This window comes from Triturus cristatus, chromosome 4_1 (genome assembly GCF_964204655.1).
Source record: "Triturus cristatus chromosome 4_1, aTriCri1.1, whole genome shotgun sequence".
Taxonomy (NCBI): Eukaryota; Metazoa; Chordata; class Amphibia; order Caudata; family Salamandridae; genus Triturus; species Triturus cristatus.
In genome coordinates this window covers 1,016,482,444-1,016,497,956 of record NC_140585.1, presented here as the reverse complement: position 1 = coordinate 1,016,497,956, position 15,513 = coordinate 1,016,482,444, and the positions used below count along the sequence as shown (strand labels likewise).

At 47.8% G+C, this 15,513-nt stretch overlaps 1 protein-coding gene across 1 annotated transcript in view; it reads left to right on the top strand.

Annotated features, from left to right (window-relative positions):
- TUBGCP6 (tubulin gamma complex component 6) overlaps nucleotides 1-15,513 on the top strand; it is a 492,321-nt gene that overhangs the window by 192,772 nt on the left and 284,036 nt on the right. The window contains exons 9-11 of the mRNA XM_085653952.1: nucleotides 13,352-13,443; nucleotides 13,533-13,672; nucleotides 15,182-15,331. Of these exons, the coding sequence (XP_085510078.1) occupies nucleotides 13,352-13,443; nucleotides 13,533-13,672; nucleotides 15,182-15,331 (382 nt within the window). The remainder of the gene's footprint in view (nucleotides 1-13,351; nucleotides 13,444-13,532; nucleotides 13,673-15,181; nucleotides 15,332-15,513) is intronic.

Sequence of the window (15,513 nt, the reverse complement as noted above, 5' to 3'; positions counted from 1 at the left end):
CAACGTATCTGTAGTACAGTTCTCTGGATCCATGCAGACAGCAAGCAGGAGATCATTCAAGCGTTTATGACTCTGCAGGCGTTTATGGCTATCTGAGCGTTTATGACTATCCAACATTTATGATTTCAATGAAGATTCCTACGAAGCAGAATTAGGACTACAAGTAACTTTTTCTTTTCATTAAGGTTACCTTTAATGAGTGTTAAGAGTGTTAAAGAAATACCATTTGAGAATTAAGTCATGCTGTATTTTTGCCAGTGGTAAACAATTGTTACTGGATAAGTATTGAGGCCCATAAAGAGAGACACAATGACAAAGCAAAGGTTATTTTGTATGGCAAGTATATGCCATATAAATACAGAAAAAAGAAAATATGCACCCACCTAAGCTTGACCACAGTTTCTTTGCAATCTAAATCTTAAAATAAAAATCATTTATTATAATGGCCTTGTTACTCTTGATGTGCTTAAAGATTTTCCAAGCGTTTTATTTGTAGGAATAAGGATATATCACAACATAATTAGGAGCTCAAATCGCAAAGAGCAACAATATTACATACTCACTTAAACATTTTTTGATAGTGGTTATTGAAAGGAGATGTTACTTCTAAAATACATATTATGCAGAAAAAATGGCATGGAGGAATCAATATCTCTTCATTTACTCAGTCATAGGGGACAGCAAATTACCCTATCAGTAGTAAAAAGTCCAATTTCAATTTATGAAGAGCTCATTCAAACGGTACACATACCACGGAGACATACTTTGAAAGAATCAATCATTGTTTTAGTTTTGAACTATAGAACATACAAATACATATATACGTAGACATTGACATCACAAACATTGGTAAAACAACATAAACCAAATCTTGGTTGTCTGTACCCACTTATTTCTAATATAATCAGTGTTCACACACTTAATCTGGGTAATACACTGCAAGATAGTCCTCTATGCAAACGAGGTTGCAACACCTCTACAAACATCTATCAAGTGTGCTTAAAAAATCAATAATAATTGTTGTATTTAAGTGGACTCCTACTTCTAAAATACAGCCATAATCACCACTCAGTTTTCAGGATGTTCTTTTAAAGGAACTGTAAGAAAGTGCCTCTTTCGCATGGTTAGCCCCCACTTTTTGCCTGGTTTTGATGTGTTTTCAAATGTAGTGCACAGGGCCCCTGCCAACAAGGTCCCCTATGCCACTGCTCCTGCCCTAAAACAAACTCCCTATTGGTACTTCTGTCCCCTGTAAGACCCTAGTAAATGGTACCCTAGGTACCTAGGGCCTGAGAGCTGAGGAGGGTCCCTTGGGACCCCCCTTTTTGTGACCATACCACTGCCCTTGCTCCCTGCATGCGCCGGTGAGGGAGCAAACAACAAAGTTGGCATGGCACCATGCTTTGGTGCGATGCCAGCTAACACCTCCTGGCAGCAAAGGTAAGTCACCCCTCTAGCCGGTCTCACAGCCCTAAGGCAGGGTACACTACCCTACACTACAGGTGAGGGCATATCCACGTGAGCAAATATGCCCTACAATATTGGGCACCATTTCCTAATATTGTAAGTGCCAGTGAAGCCATAGAGAGTATATGGGCTGGGAACACAACAACTCGAGTTCCACAGCAGCATGATGGCTTCACTGAATACAGGAGTGTTTGGTACCAAACTACTCCTTTTAATAAACCCACACTGATGTCGGTGTGCGATTTATTGTGCCATGTACATAGAGGGCACCTCAGATGTGCCCCCTGATTCCCTACCAACCCTGGTGTGGTCTCTGACCGGCTGTAAGCAGCCAGCCACCACCAGGCTGATTTCTGGATGCCTGGGGAGAGAGCCCCTGCTCTCTGGGACCAGAAACAATGCACATCCTGGGCAGAGGTGTCATGCCTCCTCCCCCAGGATGGGCCAGTGATTGAAGAGGGGATCTTTAAAGGCCTGCCGCTTTGTAAAGCGACCCCCAGCCTCTGCTGCTAGCAGCAGATGGCAGCCCCTGGATAACATCCCCACTTTGGGCAGGAAAACCATCAGGACAATTCTAAAAGATCAGAGATGTGCCCACTTCTGCCAATCCCACGCCTAAGCATCGGGAGAAGTAAGGTGAAGCACATCTTTCAGTCCCCTTCATCTTGAAGATGGGGGGACCCCTCCAATCAGGGTTTGGTCTCTGCCCCTCTCCCAAAGGAGGGTGGCATACCAGAGGGTGTAGTCACCCCAAGGTAAGGTGCCCATTGGCCCTACCTGCTACTTCCTTAAAATCATCCTAAATTTAGTATTTAGCTGGCTCCCTCAGACCTGACCCCCAATTTGTGACCACCTAAGAAGCAAAAAGACAACCCTGCAGACAAGACTGAAGATGATGACTGCCTTGGCCTCCGCTCCACCGGCCTGTCTCAAGCTTCTGCGAGCCTGCGACCCGTTTAGCAGCCAGCGACCTCTAAAACCCTGAGAGGACTGCGGCCTTAGACAAAGACCCCAATCTCCTGCTGACATCGGACCAGTCCAAGAAGAAACAAATTCCAAGAAATGCCACAGGGAGGACCGACACTTGTTGAAGCGACTCCCTGCTACAAAAGAACTCCTAGAACCACTGCAGTTGAGAACCAACATTGGTGTGGACGCAACTCACTTCTACCAAAGGTCCCCCAAAGACAGCATTGGTAAGGGACCGGCACTTGTGTGGACACGACTCTACCCTGCCCAAAGAAAGCACCACAAGGAGACAACCTCCACGACCTCTTGGCCCCACGACCCGAGTTGCTCATAGCTCCATGACCAAGAGCCTGTACTCTCCTGCTAGTGGCCCTGTCGGTCACCTCCTGCACCGCCTGCTTGACCGCGATCTCCCCAGGACGATCGGACGACGGTGGACCCCCATCCGATCTACAGCCACTGACTGCGACGGTAACTGTGTTGGCTGCCTGCTGAAACCTATCCCGCTCATTGCCCCTGACAACTGTGAGGTTAAAAGTCATTGCCAGTATCGACCGCCTCGGAGAAGATACTGTAATCCGCACCTTACAGGTGCCCCAGTCCCCCACGACTGACCCTTCACTCAGTGTTAGTCTGACCACACGAAGACTGGAACTGTAAGTTGTTTACTCACTTGATTTTCTCCTCAGGATAATCTTGAACTGTTCGAATATTGCACTGTCGACTTTTGAATGTGAAAAGGAACTTTAATTGAAACGTATGTACCTTAGCAAGAAGGCCATGGTCTTAAAATAAAATACAAACAAAGTATAACTTTTCTAAAATTGGGCTCGATCTCCTTCTTGAGTCGTGTGTCCATTATCGATCACTGTTGTGTAATAAATGTCCTACACTCCTCTGTGTTAGGCCTAAGGCTGCTCGAAAACACTATCACAAGTAGAGCACTTTGGGTTTTACATTGAGCCCTGTACATCTTTGGGGAACCCCTGGACTCTGTGCACGGCATTACTACCTAGTGGCAGTACCATGTACAGAGTCCGCTCCCTACAGGAACTTTACTGTTTTCAGGTCGATTTACCATTTAATTCAGAATCACTTGTCTGTGGCAGCTTTTAGCCAAGGACATCTAGCAGCAATCTAACAGCATCCACAACATCCTCCTACATTCTTGTCACATGGAATATTTGTTTCAATGTTTTTTTACCTTACTAACTTTATTCTTTGCTGCTCTCCCTCTCAGTATATCATTCCAGAAAGCCACCTTTGCCATTTGCCATTCAAGTGCTTTTAATATTGCACTAAGAGTTTTGCTATGTAGTTGATGGTAGTCAAGATGGGGAATGTCCGTCAAGTTCCTGTATCAGTTGGTCTAGAAATATTTAAATATAACATAATAGAATCAAAATCTATTCGGCCGAGAGAAGACTCCACCATATCCGCTATAGTTGAGGATAGAAAACCTGCGAAGAGCTTTTAGTGTTTAGAGCATATTCCCTTTGTCATCTGAATGGGATAGTTGAATTACTGTGAGTGTCCCTTCATATAGTTAGTTTGTTGTTTGATAACTACCAAGGTGTGATATATGCGTCATTTCATCTATCTGTTTCAAATTATATGAAGAGGTACTTTGTAGAAGTACATTGGGCGAATGGCGTTGGTGATCATATATAGTATTTTGTAGTGCCCTCAGATTTCCTTCTGTGTATATGTTTTACAATGTACTAGCAATGTCCAGGGCCAAAGGAACTGCCTTGCCCCGCGTAGCTCCTTTGTAAATTATGTGCAATCTTGTCTTCCATAGGCCCACCATGAAGGCAGTTTATGCAAAACAGGTATTTGGTAAATGAATGCCAATAGAAGACCTTCTTGTTTCGTCAGACCTTCTAGGGCATCAAGCACTACTGCTCAAGCTGCCTACTGGAGCGCCTCACAAGATATGTTGTTGCGAAAATTCACAATTATATGGACACAGATATCATCTTATGCAACAGTGGTATCTTCTTTTATTCAATAAAAGTGATGATTTTTCTCAGATTATACAAAACCAGTACTACTAGAGTGCAAATTATTCACAGCGATTAAACAGAAGCTCTGGGCAATGCAGCTGAACAATGTGCTTCTCTGTCCAGTGAATGTGATGGAGATCTTCAGTGGCATTGCCCCTTTCTTTGAACTGCCAGAGATGGCCAGCCACTCTGTCAAACAAAGCCCCAGTTTAAGTGCCTCAATAAGTAAATATGAAGTTGTGCAAAAATGAAAGGAGCAGGGTGATGCGTAGGACCGAGGGAGAGAAGGCAGTATCACTCTGGTGCAGGAGAGTGGTCGGCCAGACAATTGGTACTCCAGGAAGGTGAACCTGAGGTAGCGAGAAAGCAGGCTATGGAGGATCAAGAACCCATCTTCTCACTGCTGACAAAAACCCCAAGCAAGGAGCAATGACAGGAGATTCTTGAAAATGTGTCAAGTTACGACTCACATTTATACCATTTGCTCTATGTTGTCATGTGGGTATGGCAGTGCTTTAAATTGAAATGTGGGAGTGCAGATACTCTCTAGGTAAAGTACCTGTTTGCTCACAAAAATTGGCAGTACTTGCAATACATTTAACTTGCAAGTTAAATGTATTGCAACAGTGCTGAAAAGTGCAGGTACTCTCTGTTTCAAATTAGACAAGTTAAGGTTCTCAGTACCGGATATTACCTGCCCATTTAAAGCACTGGGGTGGAGTACACATGAGATGGTCTTGTCTTTTTTACTTTTCTAAGATAATGTATCCTAATGTAGAGTAGTATTACTGAGAAGTTAGACAGATGCCTTTGGAGACACGAGTGGATGGGGCAAGGGTGGCAAATGATTCAGATTTATTAGAGTGGAGCACAATGCATGCAGTGGTGATGGATTACATTTGGTTTTGCTTCTCTTTAGTAAATTAGATGGTTTCTGTTATTAGAATGAGGTTATACCTTGGCGACAGATACCTGTGGGGTGGAAGTGTAGAAAGTTGTTGTTGAGGTTAGTCTCTTGTTTTATCGCTTGCAAGCATCTATTATTACTTCAATGCTGGTCCGATATACAGCATTACATAAAATCAGACAGTGATGGTAGATGACAGAGCATTCCCAGGTTGTTTCAGAGTATTGTCATGGAAGGTTAATGGCCTGAATGATAAAATTAATAGAGGTTCAATCTTGCAGTTCGTGAAGAGGCACTCCCTAGCTGTCATCATGTTGTAGGAGACCCTTCTGGGTTTCATACACAATTTCTAGGGGCGTAGTGGATATACTAGAATTTTCCATGCTCGATTTGTTAGGGGCCTTTAGTTGCTAGAAGGGCAGAGTAAATGTTTGGTGATGTTTGGTGGGGGGGTGGTTAAGTTAAGTTAATGGATATATGTGTTTTTACATCCCACCAAAGCTTCAAATACTCACCTTTAAAAAGTAAATGCCCTACTGCTGGAGATTCCAACAGATAACGTAGTGATAAGCAGTGACATTAATGCAGTCATGGGTAGGGATTTTTGCAGTAGAGGTAGGCCAGAGAGACCTCAAGCCTCTCTCCTCTCCTTGATGGGGTTTTGGGATGTTAGGCAAAGCTGACATCCACAGAGTAGAGCATACACATGTTTCTCAGTGGCCAATCAATCCTTTTCTCACTTTCACTATTTCTTCGTCTCACATTCCTGAGATGCGATGGGTGCCTGGAGTTCGGATACTCTCCAGAGAAGCATCTGACCATGCTTAAATCTAAAAGGACAGGGTATAGAAATGAACAAGAAAGTTGACAGGGACAGGAGAGCTGGTGGAACGACTAGGACAAGAGAACTGGTGGGATGATAGAGATGAGAGAGCTAGTGGGATGATAGAGGCGAGAGAGCTAGCGATATCTGTGTAACTTTGTCTTGTTTCATTTTAATATTTCCAAAGAAGATAATATACACTTGAACACCTTTGGAAGATGGATACATCTTCCTCTCTGAGCACCTTTAGTGTCAGGTACATAGGAGAGATGTCTTGCATGGTGACTGGGATTGCAAAGCAATTCATTGTTAGTGGAGAAAAGCTTCCATCACAATGACCAACATTCTGAGATGCCACTGAGGTTGCCTTAAAGGCTAGCTCTCATTGGTATCGTAGAGGAACAGGGACTTTAAAGGCGGGCCCATATATTGAAAGGGCTGGGGAATTTCACTTGCCAAAATCGACATTATAAAGTATTGGAGATCAACCACTGTACCCCATTTCAGATATGTTTCTATTAGTGAAACTAGTTTACCAATCAGGGGGTTTTCCAAGTAAAGACACCAAGAATTGAGGTATGTGGTAGGTCCACCTTCAATTATCTACATAGCTATCATCAATTACACTTTGGAAACAGTTGGCTTGCTTTGCAAATCAAGAGTCTTATTATTGGGGGAGGAGCCTAGCGCGCATCCAAGATGGTCGCGTGAGCACAGGGCTCCCCGGACCCTTTCTGCTCCTCGGAATTTATCCTGAGAATATCCTGATGTGGTTTATGGAATCTGGGAGATGAAGACCAGCTGAGCACATATCTCTTTTCAAAAATCAACTCGGACCTGGGAATCCTGAGTTGTCGTCGTCGGAACTTTTGGGACCCACCCGACGGAGGTGACCGGGGTGAAGGTGACCCGTGGGGCCGGGCTGCAATTGAACAACAGCGGCTTCAGCGCGGTGCCAGTTGCCGATCCACCACTTTCGGTTTCGGTTTTGGACTTCAGGAGACCAGCTGGCGGGTGCGCTCGGGGTGGCGAGGTGCTTCCTGGGCCTCTGCACGAGGTTTTCCTCCACCTGCCACTAGAGTGCCTATCGCCTCGGACCCCCTATACCGACATTTTGAGGTCTTTTCGCTGGTGCCCTTACACCTCTTGATGACCGTGTTCACATGGGGGGCAAAGGGGGTCCCGAGGGGCGCAAGACCAAGGCCTCCCTCCGCGGGGGAGCGGTCCAGAGCAACAACATGGACCGCTACACCCAGGGCAGAGGGTCCCCTGGCGCTGCTGGCCTCCCCCCGGACGCTGCAGGGGGAGGCACGAACGTCTCTACGGAACTTTCCCTGCAGGACATTATGGGCGCCATCGCTGGCATCAGGGAAACCATCGCCACGCAATACGAGGCCCTGGCCCGTAAGATCGACACCGTCGCGATTGATGTCACCCTGATCCGGGCCGACCTCTCCAAAACTAACGAGAGGGTCCAGGCCCTCGATACACGGACCTCCACCCTCGGTGCGGAGGTGTCGGATCTGCGGGCCGCGCTTGGAGACATCAGGGTGGTCAACGATCATATGGCCCGGCGGCTTGAGGACTTCGAGGGACGGGCCCGACGCAACAACATCCGCGTCATAGGTGTACCGGAGTCCTCCGACGGCCGCCCGGTTGACCTCGTGGTCGAGGAACTTATCCTGCAACAGTTGTCCCCGGCTGGCCTAAGTAAGTTCTTTGCCGTGGAGCGGGCCCATCGAGTTCCGGGCGGTCGGCCACGGCCGGGGGCCCCCCCGAGGCCTATCGTGGCCAAACTCTTCCACTACAGGGACCGCGACGCTATTCTGCAGGCCTCACGGACCCACGGCCCGGTTCGTCACGAGAACTCGACCATCAATTTTTACCCGGACTTCACGCAACTGGTCCAGAAACAGCGGATGGGATTCCAAGGGGTGAAGCGTCGTCTCCGCGAGCTGGGCCTAAAGTATTCGATGCTCTACCCTGCAAAACTCCGAGTGGAACATGGAGATCGGACAGCCTTTTTTGACTCTCCTGTGGCCGCAAGTGACTGGCTGGACTCGCTGCCGGACGGAGGTGGCCGTCCCGGACCCTCTGCGGGCACCGCAGGTGACGGGTCCCCTTTAGAATGACTTTTGGTCCTTGATTTTGACGTTTTGCACTGTTCAGTTTGGTCTTACTTCTTTTGTATATTGTGTTTCACCAGGGCCTGTGAGGGGGGCGGGCGGGGACGGGTCCCTTTCCTCCTCCGGGGTCTTTTCGTAGAATGGGGTTAGTGGGGCGACAGGCACACTGCAAGTTGGGGGGGTTTTTTGGCCCGCAGGGGTGCAGGGTGGGGGGAGTTGGACTTGGGGTGGGGTTGGGGGGGAGGAGGGGTTGTTTTGTTGTGTGTTTTTTGTTTACAGGGCGAGGTATTGATTTTTGTTCACATCTGGGAACTGTGCTGCAGGCTGGGGGACCCTTGATCTATTGGAGGGGATGGGGGGGGACGGGTTGAGGCTTATGTCATGGAACGTCAATGGGTTGGGGGACCGTATCAAGCGGGGTGTAGTGCTGCAATATTTGCGTCGTTTGACTCCTGATGTGGTGTTTCTCCAGGAGACGCATCTGGTTGGTAATGTTTGTCATGCAATGAACAGGGGGGGATATCGCCTCGTAGCCCATTCTGGTTTCACAACTGGTTCCAGGGGGGTGGGCATTCTCCTGCGAACCTCCCTTCCGGTGGAGATCACTAAGATAGTCTCTGATGACAGAGGGCGCTATGTGTGTTTGATTGGGAGGTGGGAGGGGCAGCCCCTTACCCTGGTTTCAGTCTACGTCCCCCCGGGCCTCCAGAACTCCACCTTCGCCGACTTGGGTCGAATGCTGCTTGAACTTCCGGACAGCCTCCTGCTCATGGGCGGGGACTTTAATTCTGTGGTTTCGGGTGAACTGGATCGTCACCCACCAAGGACCCTCCCCGCTGCCCAGGCATGGCTGGGTGGGATGTTGGAGACCTTCGGCCTGGTGGATAGCTGGAGATTAATGCATCCGACCCAATGTCAGTTCACCTTTCACTCGGGGGCGCATGGGAGTCTCTCTAGGTTAGACTACTTCCTTATGCCCGCGGCGCAGACTGGTCGGATTAGAGAGGTCAGGCACCTGGCGCGGGGTATCTCCGACCATTCTCCGCTGTGGCTTCTTTTTGACACCGGGTCGCGGTCTGCAGGGCGGATCGCTCCCATTAACCCATGGTACCTGCGAGACCCTACGACTCGCGACAGCCTGGTTAAGGCTATTGACCAATACTTCCTTGATAACGAGGGGTCGGTGTCGTCTGCAATGTCCCTGTGGGAAGCCTTTAAAACCGTGATCCGCGGACACGCCCTCTCCCAGATAGTGGTGGCTAAGAAGGTCAAGAGTGAGGCAGTGGTGAGGCTGGAGACTGACATCTCGGGGCTGGAGTCGGCCTTGGAGGCGAATGTCACTCCGGACGGGCTCCATGCCCTTAGCCTGAAACAGTTTGAATATAGGTCCCTGGTCACTGACGCGGCCAAAACTATGTATAGGGAGCAGCAGGGTCGACTGTACGACGCCGGGGACAAGGCGGGAAAGTTGATTGCGTGGCTGGACAAAAAGGAGAGAGTGAATCGTGTGGTCCCGGAGTTGCGTGCTGCGGAAGGTGTGTGTGTGACTGAGCCGGATGAGATTGTGGAATGTTTCGCCGACCACCTCCGGGCTGTGTACTCTCCAGTGACTGACAGAGATGAGGACGACTCTCGCCTTCTACTGAGGGATATTGCCTTGCCCGGCCTGTCCGTTGAGGACCGTGAGCGGCTGGACGCCCCCTTGTCGGCGGATGAAATAGCGACCGCGATCCGCTCCCTTCGCTCGGGCAAGGCTATGGGTCCCAACGGGCTGCCCATTGAGCTATATAAATTGCGCCCTGATAAGCTTGCGCCCTTCCTCAGTCGCATGTTCCGTGAGTCTCTTGCGGCGGGTTCCCTTCCGGCTGACCAGCGTTTGGCCACGATAGTCGTGATCCCCAAGGAGGGCAAGCCGCGAGACCGCTGTACTTCCTACCGGCCTATTTCACTGCTAAATGCAGAGCCTAAAATCCTGGCGAAAGTCCTTGCCAATCGTTTGTTGAGCGTCGTGTGCGATCTTATTCATCCGGACCAATGCGGCTTCATCCCGCACCGTAACACCGCTCTTAACTTGCGGCGTCTTCACGGCGCCTTGGCCAGGGCGGAGCTCCTCTCCGAACCGGCCGTGCTGGTTTCTTTGGATGCCACGATGGCTTTTGACACCATTGAGTGGCCATTCCTCTGGGCTGTCTTGGCTAAATTTGGCTTTGGGGAAGGATTTATTGGCTGGGTGAAGCTTCTTTACACGGGACCCATGGCTCAGGTGGTGGTGAATGGGCGCGTCTCTCGGCCCTTTGCCCTCGGCAGGGGCACGAGGCAGGGGTGCCCGTTGTCCCCTTTGCTCTTTGCTCTCGCCCTGGAGCCACTCGCTGCTTGGCTCCGCTGGGAGCCCTCGCTTAGGGGGATCCGGTGGGCCCCGGGCTTCGAAGATCGGGTCTCGCTGTATGCGGACGATATTCTCCTGTATCTCACCTCACCGCGGCAGTCGCTCAACGTCCTCTTTGACGTTCTGACTTCCTTTGGGAACAATTCGGGTCTCACGATCAATTGGTCTAAATCCTGCGTCTATCCCATCTCTGGTGGTCCTCCTCTCCTGCCGCCTCGGCTTCCGATCCAAATATCTCTGAGCGGCTTTAAGTACCTGGGGATATACGTTTCGCTGGACCCGGTGGCTCGCTATGAGCAGAATCTCCTGCGTCCACTCCGGCGATTGCGAGAGGACACGGCCCGGTGGTGCAGGCTGCCCCTGTCCCCGCTGGGTCGGGCCGCGCTGTTCAAAATGATGTCCCTTCCCAGGTTCCTCTATGCACTCCAGAACTCCTTCGACGTTATCCCGGTGGCCTACTTTCGGGAGGTGGAGAGCCTGCAGAGAAGACTGGTGTGGGACGGGCGGGCGCGTATTGCTCTTGCTAAGCTTACTCTCCCCTGGTACGACGGGGGCATCGCGCTTCCTGACATTCGCAGGTACTATTGGGCCTCGCAGCTATCGGCCATTAACCATGCCACGTATGCGCCTGGCTTGAATCCGGCGTTTGAGATGGACAAGTTCCTGCTTCCCGGCGGGAACTATAACAGGGCACTTTACTCCCGCTCGGCTGGCCGGACCCTTACGGGTCCTACTAAGATTGCGGTGCGGACCTGGAGGGCTGCCACTGCGGCCACGGGCTGGAGTGAGCGACTAACATGTGCTACTCCTTTGTTTGCCTCCGACCGCCTGGGCAGCCTCTGGACTACGAAGGGGTTTGACCAGTGGGATACGATTGGTATCAGCAAAGTGGGAGACCTGTGGCATAAGGGCACGGTTAAGACTTTCGCGGCGCTCCAGGCCGAATACGAGCTTACGGACAGGGAGTTCTTCCGCTATGCCCAGGTTCGACACGCCCTGCTCTCGGTCTTTGGGGAGGGGACCAAGATCACGGTTTCCTCGCCCCTCGAGGACCGCATACTTGACGGACATGTCCCTGACAGTACCATTTCTTTAACTTCTAAAAAACTGATTAATCATCGGACTGACCTCTTTGTGCGCCTCCGGGAGGCTTGGATGGGGGATGGGGTGGAATTGGACGACGAGGACTGGCAGTCTGCACTGTCGTCCCCCAAGGAGGTCGCCATTCCAGCCCGTCTCCGGTTGGTACAGCTCAAGATTCTTCACCGGGTGTATGTGACGGGTCCTCGCTTGGTCTCGATGGGATTTTCCGACGACGGGCTCTGTAAGCGGGGTTGTGGGCTCAGCGCCACCTTTCTCCATATCCTGTGGGAGTGCCGCGAGGTGGCGGACTACTGGCGCCGGGTCCATACGATTATGGGACAGGTCACTGGGGTTGTGCTGCTGCCGGAGGTGCGTCGCTGTGTCCTGAATGTGTGGGAGCCTAATGATTACAGCGCGGCTCAGACTCGGTGGGCGGCCCTGGGGAACATGATTGCCAAGAGAGATATAGCGCAGCTATGGGGCGCCCAACGGCCGCCCACCGTGTCAGTATGGAAGGAGAATATGGACTGGTGTATGTTCAGGGAGAAGACTGTGTATGTGGCCCGTGGTAAGCCGGGGGCATGGGGTAGAATCTGGGGGCAATGGAATGCGTATCGCGGGGGTATCTGTACGCCCCCCCTGGTGGACACCGATATCGCCATGTCCCCCTGACCCTTGATGGTTCCTGGCACCTTTTGTAATAACTACATATGGACGTTCATCTCCCTTGACCCCCCCCCCCCGTCCCCAGCCTCCCGGTACTACTTCCTTTTGCCGGCTGCTTAATGGTCTGCACTGGAGTTCCCCGGGGAAGCCTGACCCGCACTGTTTGCCCTTATGCCTCGCCTTTTGTTTTTCTTTTAGTTTTTGTGTCTGTTGGACTTAAGTCTCCTGTTCCTTTAGAACTATCCGGAGCCACTACGGGGCTGCGCCCCGGAACTTGACTGCAGCCTTGATAAATGTATATTTCATTCTGTACCTAGCGGCCGGCCCTGGTGGTTGTAGGCCCGTGCTTGTAACCGAATTATTGTTCAATAAAAATTTAAAAAAAAAAAAAAAAAGAGTCTTAATATTGCAGTTAAGTTTTATGTAACCCTGTTCTCGGGGAATCCCGCTTCTATCAAATATTATTGTTCTATATGTTGTCTTGATTGTACAAAAAATCCAGAAATTATGGTATTAAAAAATAGGATCTCCAATTGCACTTATAAGTAGTGAATTGGCAGATTTCATGGGTTGAATGGCCTTTTTGTTTGCCATTAATTGATCTGATTCTTTGATGCTACGTCTCTTGAATTCTCCCATGAAAACAGTAAGAATTTTACCAGCCATCCAAAATGTATAATGTGAAAACATTTGCCATGGATCTGAAATTGGCTATCTCCCCATGCCTAATTTAGATCCCATTTGCACCTTTATATCTGTGTTTTGGACCTTTATGTGTTGTGTTTAGCGTGTGCTTGGAGTAATGAAGTTGATCCTTTAGTGTTTAAACAAGGTAATGGAATGAATTTGTTTTTTGAAAACTTTTGTTGAAGTACGTGTATAAGTGAATTTCTCTTTTACCTATTTTACCTATTTTAGGTTTATCTATGATTGGGTATATAGTGGTGTTTTCAGAGATGAATATGGAGAATTCATGATCCAGGTGAATGAGGATTTTCTCCGATTCAGAGGTATTTATAATGGCTTATTTATCTAATTGATCCCTTATCGAAATGATTTGCCAAATTAGTTACACCTTGCTTTTGCTTTTATTCTTTAGACAGGCGTTACTGGACTAATGGCTATGTTTTGATTTCAAAAGAAGTGGAAGACTGTGTACCGGTATTCCTCAACCATATTGCTAATGAGATCTACATGTGCGGGAAAACCATAAACTTGTTAAAATTGTGCTGCCCGGGGGTAAGTTCTCTACTACTCTAGTATTTGATTTCTGTACATTTGTGCAAAAAATGTTACCATAAATCCTGTTTCTTGACATCTTCATACAAATTATGATACACAAAGACATTATAATACATGTGAGCCACATAAAAAATCCAACCAAAATTTTTCAGTTTTTGCAAAGTAAACAGCTGATAAATTAATGAATATTAGAAAAACAGTCAAACAAAAAATACAATGAATTAATTGATGATACGATATCTGGATAAGATGAACATGTGATCCTTTTATAAATGATTATTAATTAAAGGGGTTTGGGGCTTTCAGAGATAATGAACCAGTTCAGCTCATTAAAAGGCTGCAGAAATAAGATGACATTAAAAAGCTGCTGTACTTGATAGATAATGTTGACCAAAAGCACAAAACGGCGCTATTAATCTCATTGGATGCTGAATTAGTGTTTAATGGAGTCTTGGGGTATGTCCTGGAATGGTCTTCGGTAACATTTAGATCAGGCCTAAATTAAAACATGAGTTCTTTGCTCACCGTCGCATTAGGATTCTTATAGCAGTTGTCACACTTCATCGCAGATATAGCTAAAGCCAAGAACCAGGCAAGGATGTCCTCTCTCCCCAGTGCCTTTTGCCCTGACAATAGAAAACTTAGCAGAGAGAATTCGGAGGAAGATGGATATAAATAGCATCTCAAAGGGAAACTAAACGCACAAACGAATACTATATGCAGACGATATAATGGTCACAATCAAAACACAAGCATACATTTAACCACTGTCTTTGAACACACAACAAGTGTGACTAGATTTAAAGGCATCTTTATTACTCATTTATTTTCTGAACAAATAGAACAGCTGTTCTTTTCCAGCTGGAGCTCTCTCTCCAGAACAGGCAAGTAGGCCCTAAAAATAGCTCGCCCATATAAATTCTGATTCGCCATAGCGAGTGGGGGAGGGGGGGGGGGGAGATTTTTTGAGGCCTTGGATTGGTTCAGGAGATTCTAGACGATGGGTGAAGCGTTTAGTAGATTATGAGTATATGTTAACAGATGGCACACAATTTCTCTGTTTCTCTTTATTCAACTGGGGTAGTCCTGCTAAAGGCCGGGAGAACAGGAAGAAATTTGTTTACTTTTACTGTTAACAAAGGTCGGGGATGGTTCGTTGTCACCCTGCGGATGTAAACAAGTATATGTGTAAAATAGAAAAATGAAAAAAAACATTTGAACGATAGACGTTCTTTGCAGCTACATTTTGTCTTCCCTTAGTACATATAATTGTGCACTGTTTCATTTATTAGCATATATACTTGATTAATGCGTTGGTAAACTTATGTAGACTACACTGTATAATTTAAGTTTTGGTAAGTTTACTCAATGTTAATGTGTGAATATTTTCTTAAATTCCTATAATAACACATTTGAAGAATATATAGAAGGCATCTTCAAATACTTACTTTGGCCACAGTACTGAGTTGCAGTAAAAATAACGCAATAATGTTTCTTATTTGACAGCACTACATTTGTTGGTCTGAGATCCCTGTTCCTCGGATTTCTGTTACTTTCTCCCTAGAAGAACTGAAGGAGATGGAAAAGGACTGTGCTTTGTATGTTGGTAGAGTGGAAAGACTTGCCCGCTATAGCTCCATTAGCAAGGAGGAAAAGGTAAACCAAATGTAATTTTATGCACTGTTTTATGAGACACGTATTTTAAAATACATCAACGTGACTCCTATTCCAGTGGCCATATGAATTTTTATTTTCTGACATGTTTAATTATATGACCTGTCATTCACTTTGACGATCACTACTGCTTTGTTGAAAGAGCTTGAATTAATTACCTAACC